This window comes from Egretta garzetta, unplaced genomic scaffold (genome assembly GCF_000687185.1).
Source record: "Egretta garzetta isolate BGI_Z169 unplaced genomic scaffold, ASM68718v1 scaffold474, whole genome shotgun sequence".
Lineage (NCBI taxonomy): Eukaryota > Metazoa > Chordata > Aves > Pelecaniformes > Ardeidae > Egretta > Egretta garzetta.
The window spans coordinates 569,197-583,335 of NW_009259524.1; the positions used below are offsets into that span (position 1 = coordinate 569,197).

At 40.7% G+C, this 14,139-nt stretch overlaps 1 protein-coding gene across 3 annotated transcripts in view; it reads left to right on the plus strand.

The window, feature by feature from the left end:
- The window catches only part of INO80D (INO80 complex subunit D), a 46,736-nt gene extending 32,982 nt beyond the window's left edge, over positions 1–13,754 (plus strand). For 2 of the 3 annotated variants that reach the window (XM_009637485.2, XM_035893020.1), the window contains one exon: positions 574–13,754. In XM_009637485.2, coding sequence (XP_009635780.1) covers positions 574–1,742 — 1,169 coding nt within the window. In that variant the 3' untranslated portion in view covers positions 1,743–13,754. The remainder of the gene's footprint in view (positions 1–573) is intronic. The other variant, XM_035893021.1, reaches the window with a different exon arrangement.
- The last annotated feature ends 385 nt before the right edge of the window (positions 13,755–14,139 follow it).

A 14,139-nucleotide genomic window follows, 5' to 3' on the forward strand; every position in this document is an offset into this window, starting at 1 on the left:
CATTTTTGAAACCAGCTTTTGATCAGAACTGTGCCTGAATTTCTGGATTCTAAAGCTCAGTACTTATCACAGATAATAAAGAAATTAGAACAGCCCAGAGCTGGAGTATGTGATTTCTTTGGTCATTTTCTGATATGATATGACATGACATCAGGCTGTGTTTTAACCTAAATTATACTGACTGTGTAAATTTTAGGTCCAGACTGTAATGTGGTAAGTAGAGGGGAGTTTGTGGACTATTTGTGTTATTGCAGGTTTGAAAAAAATCTTATTTAAGCATTTTACTTTAAGTCTAGTGAGTTTGGGAGGCATCTTTTATTGTAGTATGTGGGAGAGGAGGGCAGAGAGAATGAATTCCATTGATGAGGAAGGTGTAATTTCTCGTTTTTCTTTACCTTGCTTACCTAAGTGAACACTGGTGACTGAAATTTTCTGTGTACTGCAAGCCATTCGGGAAGGTTATCATACACTGCAGCTCTGTACTGAACTGTCTGTACTTCTGCATCCTTAGAGTGCCAGTGCCAGGCTCACCTGAGAGGAGTGTGCTAACTTCTGGTGTCCCTGTTTCTGCAGGTAAAAATGGAGATCTCCTTCCGACTACAGAAGAGGCTGAAGAACTGGAACGGGCCCTACAGGCTGTAACTTCTCTTGAGTGCCTGAGTACCATTGGAGTACTTACACAGACAGATGGTGTGCCAGTTCAGGAGCTGTCAGATAGAGGGATAGGGGTATTCTCTACAGGTGCTGGAGCTCCAGGAATGCAGTCCTTGAGTCGAGAGGTTAACACGGATCTGGGGGAGCTGTTGAATGGGCGTATAGTACATGATAATTTCTCCGGTCTGGAGCTGGATGAGAACTTGCTCCGTTCTGCTACCTTGTCCAACCCACCTACGCCCCTGGCAGGGCAGATCCAGGGGCAATTCTCAGCCCCAGCCAACGTCGGCCTTACTTCTGCCACTCTCATAAGCCAGAGTGGCCTTGGGGAGAGAGCCTTCCCAGGACAGTTTCATGGACTTCATGATGGCAGCCATGCCTCCCAGAGGCCCCACCCTGCCCAGCTGCTGAGCAAGGCAGATGACCTGATCACCTCACGACAGCAATACAGCAGTGACCATTCACACTCCTCACCCCATGGAAGCCATTATGATAGTGAGCATGTGCCGTCTCCCTACAGTGACCATATCACATCCCCTCACACCACATCCTTTTCTGGTGATAACTTGGCAGCTACCTTCTCAGCAGAGATGCCCATGATGGCACAGCACTTGCTCCCAACTCAGCTGGATGTGCCACTTAGCGGGGTGGTCAACCCCAGAACTCACTGGGGAAATCTTCCTGTCAATCTTGGGGACCCCTCTCCGTTTAGCAACCTTCTTGGTGCAGATGGACACCTCCTGTCCACCTCCCTGTCCACACCACCTACCACCTCGCACTCAGAGACCACACAGCCTGCCTTCGCCACTGTGACCCCCAACAGCTCCAGTGTGCTTCCGGGGTTACCGCAGACCAGTTTTAGTGGCATGGGTCCTGCCTCTGCTGAACTCATGGCCTCCACCTCCCCTAAACAACAGCTCCCTCAGTTCAGCGCAGCCTTCGGGCACCAGCTGAGCTCCCACAGTGGCATCCCCAAGGACCTGCAGCCCAGCCACAGCTCCATAGCTCCTCCCACGGGCTTCGCAGTGACCGGTGCCACCGCTACCAGTACCAATAACGCATCCGCGCCCTTCACCACCTCCAACTGAGCTTGTCTGCCTCGCTCTGTGCAGGTAGATGGGGGACCTGTGTTTTCTATCTTTCCTTTTTTCCTTTTTCTTTATTTTTTCTGTCCTCCCTTCCCTTTTTTTTAAGAGGGGGTTAAGAAGAAAACCCCTGCTTCAGTACTGACCAGGGTTAGCCCTCTGTGAACCTTGCTGTAGCGTTCACATGTGCTTGTTACGCACCGGTGCTCATTTATTGCAGGCAGGTTTACCGTTCCCCAATAATTCCTTAAGGATACAGTACAGTTACTGGATGTAATTGATCTTAGCAGTAAGACCTAGAAATGGGAAAGATACCTCAGATTACTGATGCATGTTACTGTTTCCTAGGGTTCGGATCAGTGCTTGCCATCCCATTAGCATCTGGTAGAAAGTTTTCCAGTGGGCAGAAGTCCTTTGATTTTTTTTTTTTGTTTGTTTGTTTTTATTATTTACTTTTTTCCCCGAAGGTAGCATCTGGCATAGAAAACTTGGCTGCACACATTGATTTGAGAATGGTGCACTGAAGTCCTAAATCAAGATCATGGTTCAAGGATGAGTTTGGAAGTTTCTTGAAATAGTCTCTTGACCTCCTCTGTGTGCGTGTGTGTGTTTGGGGTGCAGGGAGCAGCAGTTCCTTTTCTTCTTCTGGTGAAGAAGTAGGAGTTGTCCCCTTCCAGAACTGGTCACTGTTCTTACTGCATGCTGATTTTTGTTTTTTTATTATGATGATTTTTAATTCATTGAGCAGCAAGGGGATCAGTTGACTGGTTGCCCAGAATCTGAAGGCTGATACGAAGTTAGCCAAGGGAAAAAAAACCCAAACCGGAAGGATTGAAATAGATCATGGATTACTGAAGATTCCTGTACAGAAATTCCCTCCCTTGCTGAATTACTGTGGCCTTGTAGCATTGATGATTTGCCTTTTCAAAGTGTGGCTTTGTCCAAAACTCCTTGTCTGACAGGTTGACAGGTATTTCCCAGCTGAAACTGGAAGAATTTGGTTGGTATTCTGCCCATCCACACAAGTCTAGGTCAGACCCTTTGGTAAGTTTCAAATGGATGCATTTCTAGCTACTGAGACTTTCTTGGATAGTATTTTCCCCCCTGGGAGTCATATAGTTTTTTTGACACTTCTAGGGTTTGATGCTCTGTATGGGAAGTTGAATGTACGTAAGGAACTAGCAGGTACCTATCAGCAGTCTTGGCTAACCAAAAGAGAAATCACTAAAGCAAAATAGATAAGAATTCCTTCTGTCTGCAGGACAGTTTTACTGCCCACCTGCTAAAGATAGTATTCAGACTCTTTGGTAGTAATTTCAGTTCTTAAAGAAAGGAGTCCACTAGCTTTTAGATTTTTTTTTTTTTTTTTAATTAAATGAAATAATTTTTTTAAAATCTAATTTTAATTTTTTAAATGTTTTTTAATCCAAGAGATAACAGCAGCAGAAATTCTGAGGTGTTTATTTGCATCTTCTTATCAGGAAGGGAAAAAGGGAATTTGTTTGTGACTTCATAGGGCTCAAACTGTACTCTGACTTTGACTGTAACAGTAGCTCCTACTTAATATAACAAGTCTCTACTCTTCTTGGTTTGTTTCTGAGATGCAGATGAGAGAGAACAGAAAATCCCACATTTCAGTCTCTTACTGTACAAGAAAGATTTCATTCTAACTTACAGTAAAACTTCCTACCTGTATGTATTCTAGTCTAATTCAGGAAATTAAGATATACCAAGCACATGTAATACAGAGGCCTAATAAATTATGTGAGCAAGGGTTCATTGAATGGAATTTAGTTGCTATAGAAATTCATTTTGTTAGCAGTCAGGCCCACACCAAAATCTCTGACCCAAACCTCTCCTTCCATCTTGCTAAGGAACAGAATTTAAATGGGATAGGTCTTGTGTCTTCTTACTATTGTAGCAATCATACTATCCCTCTTTTCTTGAAAGATTTGTTCTCCTTAAACATAAAGGAGTATGGATGATGCATATGTCCTTTTCTGAAATTGCAAGTGTATGTGGGTGGAGGAAACAAAAATTATTTTCATGCTTCTGTTGTTATGAAGTCCTTATTTCATACTTGGTAAAATAGATCTTAATAATATAAGCCGAATATTTTTAAGTGGTGATTTAAATATGTTTGTAACATTTAAATGTTTTTAAATCATGTAAAAAGTTGAATTGAAGCCTATGAAATCCTGCTTGTGATTGTCCTGCTGATTGAGGAATGCCCAGTGGTATTGTGAAATGAGGCAAATCTGACAAGGCATTTATTTATTTTTGTATTATGTTCCCCATACTTTGTTGAGGAGACAACTGTTTGGTTTGCAAATAATTTTCATTGTGTCCATATACCTTCTTCAATGTGTTTGGATGACTGGCGGAAAAAGAGTGGAGAACTAGTATACCAAATGGTTAATTCTTTAATCTGCTTGTGTATTCATGTCATTTTAGAGGATGTTAATTTCTATAAATTGGTTTCAGGACTTCGGTCTTGAAATAGTTCTTGTGCCCATCAAACTCTTTAATGAAGCTGCAGCTAGTGCAGAGTATATTTGCCCCACATCACATTTCTCTTTCTTAGCGAATGCCAGGGGGGAAGGGAGGAGAGGAACTGAGAGCCAAGTTCTGCTTGCTCGTGTTGCTATAAACTACAGAGGAGCTCTTTGGTCTAAGGTCACTGTGAGTTTGTACTGGTCTAACTCAGAACAGAACCCAGCTCCTAATCTGAGCATTGATCTAGACAGGGAATTTCAAAAGCTGACAAAGCCATGCAGGTCTGTAATTCCCATTTGAAATAAATGGCTGTTACGTACCTGCATTCCTTTAAGACAGCCTAGGATATCAACTCTCTTCCCCTGCTTAGACTTCAATTTTTGTATATCCCTGGATGACTCTTCCCTGAAAAGTGACTACATAACATTTTTCAATGAGCAAACTAAGTTTGCAATAAAGCTGCACTTTTAAAAATAAACTTCGGTTTGTATACATTTGAAATAGGAATCCCTCTGTCCTGTCTGACACAGTTCTGAAATGGGCCACCACTCTTGCCTTTTCCTGGTTCACCTCCCGTCTTTTCACTGCTGCCGATTTCATGGTTACAGCCTACCAAGCAGTTACGGGTCTTGATCTTAGCTTTACAAGGTGGATCATTCCAGGTGGGCTTCTATACCCACACAACCTCTTGACTTCAGTGAATCAGTGTCTTACTGTTGGATGTGAGAGATCCAATCCAAGAGGTATGTGCAGCCAGAGATGTTTCACACCTCTTCCTCTGGGAAATACTGTGGGTCTGGTTAAGACAGTCCTCGAGGCTGATATTTATTGTGGTTCCCGGGTAGAATCCATGCTCTCTTGCAAAGGTTTTTAAGTATCTCCTCGTATAGCAATTAGCACTCTAATCACCCTTTCACCAAAGAGCCAGTGTAGCAATTTCAGTCCATTGATTTGTGATGGTCAATACCTGTCATGCCCTCTACGTGTTAACAAATGGAATAAAGCTAGTTGAACCTAAAAGTTAATTTCTTTACAGAAGATTTGAGTTTTAAAGAATTGAAAAAAAATTAGGCTTAGAATAAAATACCTGTAACATAATTTTTTGTAATAATAGCACCTCAATTAGTCTTTATACAAAAGTACTTAACACAAGATGAACTCTGGCAGTGTACAGAGAGGCTCCTCAGGAACAGCCTCATGCTGGTCTGGTGCGTAAGACATTCTGTAAGACACACTTTGAAGTTTCCTTTCACTTAAGAAGACTTTATGCCAAGTTTGAGGGGAGCCATATGCACTGAGATACCTCAAAGTTGATTTATTCTTCGGCCTCGTAGTTACTATGACACAAGAAGATGTATGCATGATGCAAGAAGGTGGAAAAGATGCATCATTTTGTCTCCTCCTGCATTCCAGTTCCTCCAGGTTCTTGCTCAGTTCCATTCTCATTAGTAGCATGCTTCTCTCTATGGCTGGGAATAAAGGCTTTAAATCAATAATGCTGAGAGGTAGTGCAGTTGCAGGTCTGCCTCAGACATTGTGGAGAAGATGGCAACAGCTAGATTTCCCACTTCATTCAGCAGGTTAGTGAAATGAGGATTTGCAGTTCTCATTTGGACAGCATTGGAAGGCCCTGAGAAGCTTGTTGCCTGCTAGGCAAAAATCAGAGATGGTATTGGAAGTACAAATGCAAGGAGAAAAATGTGCAAGGAGAGTCATCCATAATAGCAAAAAGAAGCCAAGGGAAGTAGCTTTTGATTTTATTGTTTTTTAGAGGGAGATGGGTAGTAGAAAAATTGGGAAGTTCTGTCGTGAGCTGTTGGGCAGTGTGATGCCACTGGCTTCAGGGGCATGACCAAGGCGAAGGGCCTAGGATTGAACCTGCAAACCAGTAGCCAAGTTCAGTTTGAAGCTTCATTTTGCTATAACCACGTCTAAATACAATCTGGGATTGGATCTGCTTGCCAGGAAGGTCTCAGGACAGAGTACACTGAGCAGTGGACAGGTGTCTTCCCTGAGAAGCTGTCCCTGGTGGTTGTATACACATGTTGTTAGTCTGCTTCCAAGCCCCAGCTCCTCCCTGAGCTGCTGCAGCATCATGGCTGCTGCATTTCCCTGGGGCATTCGAAAGGCTCCAAGGGTATTTCTCCCTGTCTTTGTGCTGCAGTGACTTAAATCCAGTGGTGAATTCTCCAACAGGATGAGCCTTTGGGCAGGGAGGATGGAAAAATTTTTAGAAGAGCCAGCTACCTGTAATTGAATCTTTCAAGACTTGTAGGGTGCAGGGATGGTGGCAAGAGGTGCTTTCAGCAGATGAAGAATAGAAAACTTAACCTGCGGTGATCTCCTGCAGCGAGGCATTTGGGTGTCTGGGCAGCATCCCTGCTGGGGTGTTTCCTTTTGCTTTTGTATGTTTACCGTTACATGTGAAGGAGTCTCCTGTGTAGGCGTGTTACAAGGTCTGGTCGTGGTGGAAGTATTAACTGAAGGAATAGTTTGGGGCTAATATGCTGATCAGGTCTTTAGGTCTTTCTGATCTTCTGGTCACAAGGTGTTTCTGGTTTCGTGGGTAACATTTAGTGACGGGTTGTTGTGCGCTGCTTCTCATACCTCCTTTATTTCCTTCCTCTCTACATTCTTCATCATTCTTTCTTTTGTTCTCCTATTCTCAGATACTTCTCCAGTGTAAGTAATGCTAATCAGTAAGTCTTCCGTGGTCCTGAGCAAATCTGACTGTAAAATGAAAAGGAGGAGAGATTCCTGCAATTCATAATGTACATTTTGGATGCTAGAATGACAGTGCAATAGATCAAAGTATTTCTCAGATCAGCAAGTAAGATGATGTTTCACAGCACGCTAATATGTCATGAACTAGATGCTGAGAGTACAACACGGGAGTGTATATGCTAGCAGTGAATGCGCAGGTGTTTTTAGCAAGAGTTTACCTTCTCACAGGTTCCTCTTCTTTTGAGAAGTTCATCGGTAGGAAGTCACAAAGAAAATTTTAAATTATTCTTTTTAATACCTGCAAGCACAAATAAGAGTAAGGAGGGTTGGTGGAAAAAAAAAAAAATCTGTATTTATGTTCACTAAACTTAAACTTGGACTTTAGGAGAGGTCTGGTCATGAGAGACCTTAGCTCTATCAGGTGAAGTAAAACAACAGTGACTGTTTTGGGACCTTCTCCCTTTGCTGTTCTGCTGTGCTACTTTTTGTGGTTGTTGGGTTCTTTGCTCTCCCCTGTTTTATTCTGCTTTCACGTACTCCTTCTCTGGCTACTATGGAATAAGGGAGTGGAAGCATGAAAGGAGAAAGAGGGCTTGGCCGTAGATCGCCAGCAATAGTTGGATAAGGCTCTCTTTGTGTCTCCCTGAAATAAGTGTTGGCACCTTTTCAGTCTACTCTGGCTCATAGAATTCAGATTGGAAGTGAACAGGATGAAACTTGGGCTTGTGACCTTAAAACTGTATTTACTCGATGTAGAAAAATGCATTCTTCCTACTCCTTCCCCTTGCTAGTCCCCCAAACACACACACAGCGAGATGTCCAGAGTACCAGCGTATCGACCGCATACGCGTACTGAACTTGATCCAGTAATGCTAATGTTTTACCTGCTTTCTGTCGTCGTCAGCCAGTGCCCACAGAGGTGAACTCTGGATAGGTAACATTCCCAGATATCCTCTGGAAAACTTTAACTTTGGTGCAGATTGCTCTGATGTAGCTGACTGCGATGGCGTTGGCTTCTACCTTGGAGTGGACTGATTTACCCTGAAATGACTCTCTAACCTGCATCTTAAACAGTGTAGTTGGCTCCGGTGCAACTAGATTCATTCTGAAGTGACGGAGAGCTCGATTCTCACGCAAAATAGCTACATCCTACCAGAAGGGGTTGAACCAGTTTCTCTGAACAGTGATGACCTTCACTGTACAGTTTTGGGTATGTCTCAGGGATTCCTTGTGGAAATAAGGGCAGTTAACAAAAAAAAAAAGTAAATAGTTTTAAAAGTAAATAATAATTTAAGGTAGAGCGTCACCTAAGTGAGAGCGCAAGAAGGAGAAATCTTTGTTCAGTTTTATAGTCCACGGTGTCTGGCTTAGGGACTCTTTCTCTTCTCGGGGCTCTCATCTCAAGTTCAACGTACAGAATCTTTTTCATCACGCTCAGCTTTAAACTTTTTATTTAAAGATACCCTTCCCCAATGAGCTTTCAGAATACTTATTGTAGATTTTAAGAGAAATGGTATATTAATTTATGCTATTAACATCACCTCATAAATTATAAGTTTTATACTAAAGCTGTATTGAGTGTAATGAATTATGTTGCATATGTGTTTTTAATAGCTATAAAATTATATACAAGCTTTTTTGGAAAAACAAACTAGTGAAGCACCTTTTTACACTGGATCTTTGCCGTGTCAAGGTGTACAGCTATTCTTTGCTACCTTGCAGATATCTATATCTATATATAGATATATATATATAAATAAAATAAAATGGTATCCTGTATCAACAAAGCATAGAACTCTTTTTAACCCTTATATTACTGTTCCTATAACTCTTTTTAAATTTTATTTTGAGTGTTACATTCTGCAATAATTTATCTGTGGTTTGTACCTATGATTAGAAATTTAGTTACAGGGTAAATAGATCAAATTAAAAAAATCCAACTACTGTAGCTGGAAGTTGTGAACCAAGTTTGTAAGACCTTTTCTTTTTCTTTTCTTTTTTAATGTATTTATTTCCAGTTAGCTCTGTGAGTTGGAATTTGAAAAGTCAGAACGTTAGGAATCTACAGTGTCTTATTTGGGAATTTTTCCCCTCCTTTCCTCACAAAGGAATTCCCACTGTGACTTATAAATAGAATTAGACTGCTTGTGTGCATGTATGTATTATATATACACACAAAAAATATGCATTGGGGGGGGATGTATGTGCGATACGAATGTGTATATTGTATGTAGGTCATAGTTTTGTAAAGAGAAAAGTAGTTGAGAGGTGATGGAATGTATTGTAGAAATGTGATTATTTAGTAGGGGGTTGTTATGTCCTCACTGTTGTATAAATAACTGAAACTCTCTACTACATAATCTTCTGTTATAAGGCTAACTCTGATATCATGTCAATTTTACTGTTTTTTTTAAATGAGTTGCATTGAGCCCTGTTTAAAATGCCATGAAAATACCAAGCTCCCAAAGACAGCCTTTAAATAAAACAAATGGGGGAGGAGGAGGGATGGGAGAAATGAGTGATATTTTTCAGGAGAAATTGAAATGGGAAAGTCTGCATTTGGTGGGATGGGGAGACATGGGAATTGCTGTACCTTTGCAAACTAATACCTGAATTTCCTGTGGTCTGACTTGGAAAATGTTGTCAATCAGTTCAAATTAGGTTGTGAGGGGCACTGTTTGTGGGGTCATCTCCGTTCTGTAAAAGGATCTTGTCTTCAAAGTAGATTCTTTTCTTCCCTGAGGGTCTTGGCGTGTCTTGATTTTGCCCCAAAATTGCTGTTGTGGGATTGCAGAGCAAAATACAATTTCAATCCAAGGAGTTTCACTCGTGCTGTGAAATTCTGAATTTAATTATGGCCACTTAACTCTTTTTTCATAATTGGAGAAGGAAGATTTCCTTTATGGGTGTTCTCACTTGAAACTGTGAGAAGTCAGAAACATTCTTACAGATTGGCTTACTCTTCATACTGTTCTATTTAGGCTGGAGAAAGTAACCTAATTGTTATTTATTCATACAGTATCACTTTTAACGATGATGATCCTGGTGACTTTAAAAATCTGTTTAGAAAAATCAGAGCTTCCAATGTTGCACAGACATTTGAATTTTTGAAGGCTTTTTTTTTTTTTAAGCAGTTGCAAATCAAATCTTAATTTTCAAATTATTTTTTATATATCCCCCTCCTTATCAGTATGTTGATATCCCCCAGGCATCCCTCCCCCTTTCTCCCTCCCCGCAATTTGTTTCTGGCACATATGCATACAAGTGAAAGGGCAGGGAGGTGGAATTTGTCAGAGGCCTTTCCTTCTGCTTATTTGGTGGTAATGGGAGTTAGCAGCATAATTCTTTATGCCTTTACGGGGAAGAATAGACCCATTTTTGTGTATACCTGTACAGAGAGATATATCTGTATATGAGATGTTGGTAGCACTTTGCTGAATGTGGACTTGCCCTCATGATGTACAATAAATACGTATGAATGCAATCAATCTAAATCTATATATACATGCATACAGATGTATAGATGGAATATATGTTGTATCACACACATGTACATTAGTTGTAACATGAGTAAGTGTGTGAGCTAAAGAGAGAGACTCCACGTAACGTATGTGTAACAGGTAAGCACTTGTGCCAAACAAGGTTGTTTTAAGTCTTCTGAGGGATTTGGATGACGTCAATGACTGATCTGAGCTTGGTCACCATTGATTTGTGTTACCTCAGCCCTCACAGTGGAGTTCCCTTGGTACGTCTCTGCTTTTGTTTATCCTGTGTGAATACTCATTGAGGCCTCTTGCAATGCCAACCTCTTCTGCTTCTCTGCTCCATCGCCTCCATTCCAGCTCCTCCTCCTCCTCCCTGCATTTCTACAGTTTCTCTTGCTAACAGCAGTCAGCTTTAATGGCCCAATCCAGCTCTGCCTACGCATTAGGGAAATGCTCTTGGTGACTGCAGTGGCAGCTGAATTGGGCCCTGACCACTTGCTTGAACTTACGCAGAATTTCCCAGCTATTCAATTGTGCTTGAGTACGACTGCAATTGATTTGCAGATGAACACAAACTTTTCTCAGAACCTGATGCAAAGCTTCCTAGCACAGTAAAAGGTGAACGCAGTATCGTATTTGAGAGGCAAGTGTTCAAAATGAGAAAAATGCACCCACTGAAAATCATCTTCAATTTTCAGCCCCAGGGAGAACAAGGGGGTTTGGTTGGTGTTCCCCATAATGCAGGCAGTAAGCAGAAGGCAGCCCTCTGCTCTGCTGTGAGCAGTGGGGTTGTCATCAAACATACCAAGAGGAACACAGCTCGTTACATTTTACCATTAAACAGGTTTTAAAATGAGCTGCAGAGTTGGCCATTAACATGCTAGCACTTTGCATCTAATTGTGTATCGAATGATCTTGCTCATGCAAGTAAATTGTGGTTTTAAGTATTTTATTTTCTGTTTTCTGGCTAAATGGAGCTTCTATATCCTTTTAGCAGAAAGCAGCTGTCAGAAACCTGCTCAGTCACATTTAAGCACTGTTGAAAATCCTGGCTAACTTTAGGCTTCAGTTTCAATGGAGAATGCTGCTCCAATTCTGTCATCGAGCCGTACTGCATTCCACATTTTCAGTATGGGTATGGCACAATTTTTCTTGGCCCCAATTCAGCCCTGGAATTTTGTCTTCCTTGCATTTCTATTAGAAAAAGGTAACTGGTGTGCTGTTCCATCTGAGCTTTCATGCAATCATACACAAGGATTTCTATAATACATATGTTCGGGCGTGTGTATGGGTATGTCTGTGTACTGTGTGTGTATAATACATATTTATACGCACACATATATTACGCTATTTCAGTTTATGTATGTGGAGAACGTACCTGTTGGTTCTCTCCTGATATATACTCATGCATACGTATATTAAATATGTATATAGATTGTAGATGTCCTGCATATACGCATGTATATGTTATGAACCTTGGTTGGCAATTTTTTTCCCACTTTTTGCAAATTGCTGTCCTTTATGACATATTTTCACTGAAGCTGCATTATATAGAAGAAATGGAGAAATGTGTTATCAAAGTTTTATTTTAAAAAGGAGACTCTTAATTATCTAAAGCCATTTGTAATTGTCTTTTGAATTTTTGCTAGAAGGGTTGTTATTATTGAAAAAGAAGGAAAAAAAAAAAGAAAAAAGAGAAAACAAAAAACCAAAAGCAAGCAGACAAGCCCTTACTCCCACCATCACCTGGACAGGTGGACATAAGAAAGAGGTGGAAACACAAGTTTCTAGGTTTTTGTTTCTTTCAGGGGTTTCTGAGGCATACTGTACTGTGTTCTGCCCCATCCCCCCTTTTGTCCAATTATAATTAATGATTCATGGTTTCTTTTACACAGCTTTTCCCCTCATTACTTTACTTTCGTAAATCATTATTCACCTCCTACATTCAATAGTGCTGATATCACTAAGGAGATTTCATGTCCTTTTGTCCTTTCCAGGAGAAATACCAGTGCATCACTGTTGTGTTACATTTTAACATACTTTGTGGAGGATGGATGTTTTTATTGAAGATGTCTGTAACAAGTCTTTAACTTATTTAATGTGAGAAGCCTTCATTGGAATCTAGCGCTTGTTTGTTTCCAACGAGTTTCTGCAACTGTTTTTTCACCGACATGTTAAGTAGTCCCCTTCTTATTTGATGCCTGAGGTTTTATGGTTTGGGTTCGTTGTTGTGGGTTTGATTTTTGGCTTTTTTTTTTTCCTCTCCGATTCCCAAAAATGTTTCTCTGCAAGTGGAGCAAAACAGATGTCAGAATCTCAACCAATATCCTTTTTGCAGTTAAGGGGTAAATATCTTTATCCTAGATTTAATAAACAGAAGGTGGCAAATGGACAATCTGAAGTGCTTAGAGGGAATGCTCACTATTTTTAAGGCTGTCTCAGAGAAGTTTGTGTTTGGTGTCATTTTAAAAGTAGCTTGATCACGCTTTGATATCAGAAACAGCCTTGTAACATGGAGCCTCGTACAGTTGTTTGGCCACTAGAGTTTAAAATGTAAACAAGTTGCAGTGGGAAAGCAAAGGTGAGGCAGTGTATTTTGAACCAGTGAATTGTAGCTTGCAAACGTACCTGATTTTGGAGTAACTGCATGGTAGCAAGGATTAGCAGTCTCTTACACCCCTTTCTTCTTCCCTCTCATCCCTGACACATGTGTTCAGCATACCGTACATTGGGAAAAATAAACAACTTACTCCAGCAACGTTAAATCCCCTTAATGACTGCTTAAAGGGAACATACAAACTTGCATTGCTGCATCCCGTCTCATGGTATTAGCTGGAAGACTAGCTAATACGCACAAAAAGCCCAGTCCAGGTTGCTTCTACCGATGTGTTGCTTTCGGAGAGTGTGGTGTGTGGGGATGCCCAAGAAGAAGGGTCCCTTCCGGCGGGGTCCCCGGCAGCGATAGCAACTCACACTAGTGCTTCTAGTGCTGGAGGCTCACGGACAGCATTCCAGGGGCGGGTAGGAAAGCTCATGTTTGTACTTTCCCTTTAAATAGGAAAGGTTGGCTCACATGTTCCTCATACTTCTCAATGAATGTACTGTATTACCATTTAAAAAAAAAAATCAATGAAATGATAATAGATTGGTCTCCTTTTGTTATCTGGTCCTTGTTTAATTTGTTTAAGGGTTTTTGTATACAAAAGTTTACATTTTTATGTATATTTTTCTTGTGTAAAAACTGATGTAATATGTGTATAAAACACTGTATGTATTATCTGTATATAGTGTGACAAAATGATTTTCTTTCTTTCTTTTGGATGTATTAATAAATCTTGCTGTGAAGTAGATGTGTTTACTATGATGAAACCCTCTTCTCCAAGCCATTTTGCTAAGTCCAAGATGTATGGAATATTGCCCAGGCTGAAATCTAATCCATAAAGTGGTTTCTTTTTTCCTTTAAGACATATCCTAAGTACAGTTATTAAACTGTCCTTTGCTTAGATAGCTGTAGAGTCTGATTCTGCTCTTGCTTATTCTCTATTGCTTTCTAATGACATTAGCTAATTAGTTTTGCAAACAAACTGGGGTCTTCAGTCTCAGTCCTGATTCTAATTACAGTGCTTTCTAGCTCTGGGTCACTGGCCTGGAGACCAGATCCTTTTCATCTTGTTTTCTGGTTTGAGTTTGCAGAA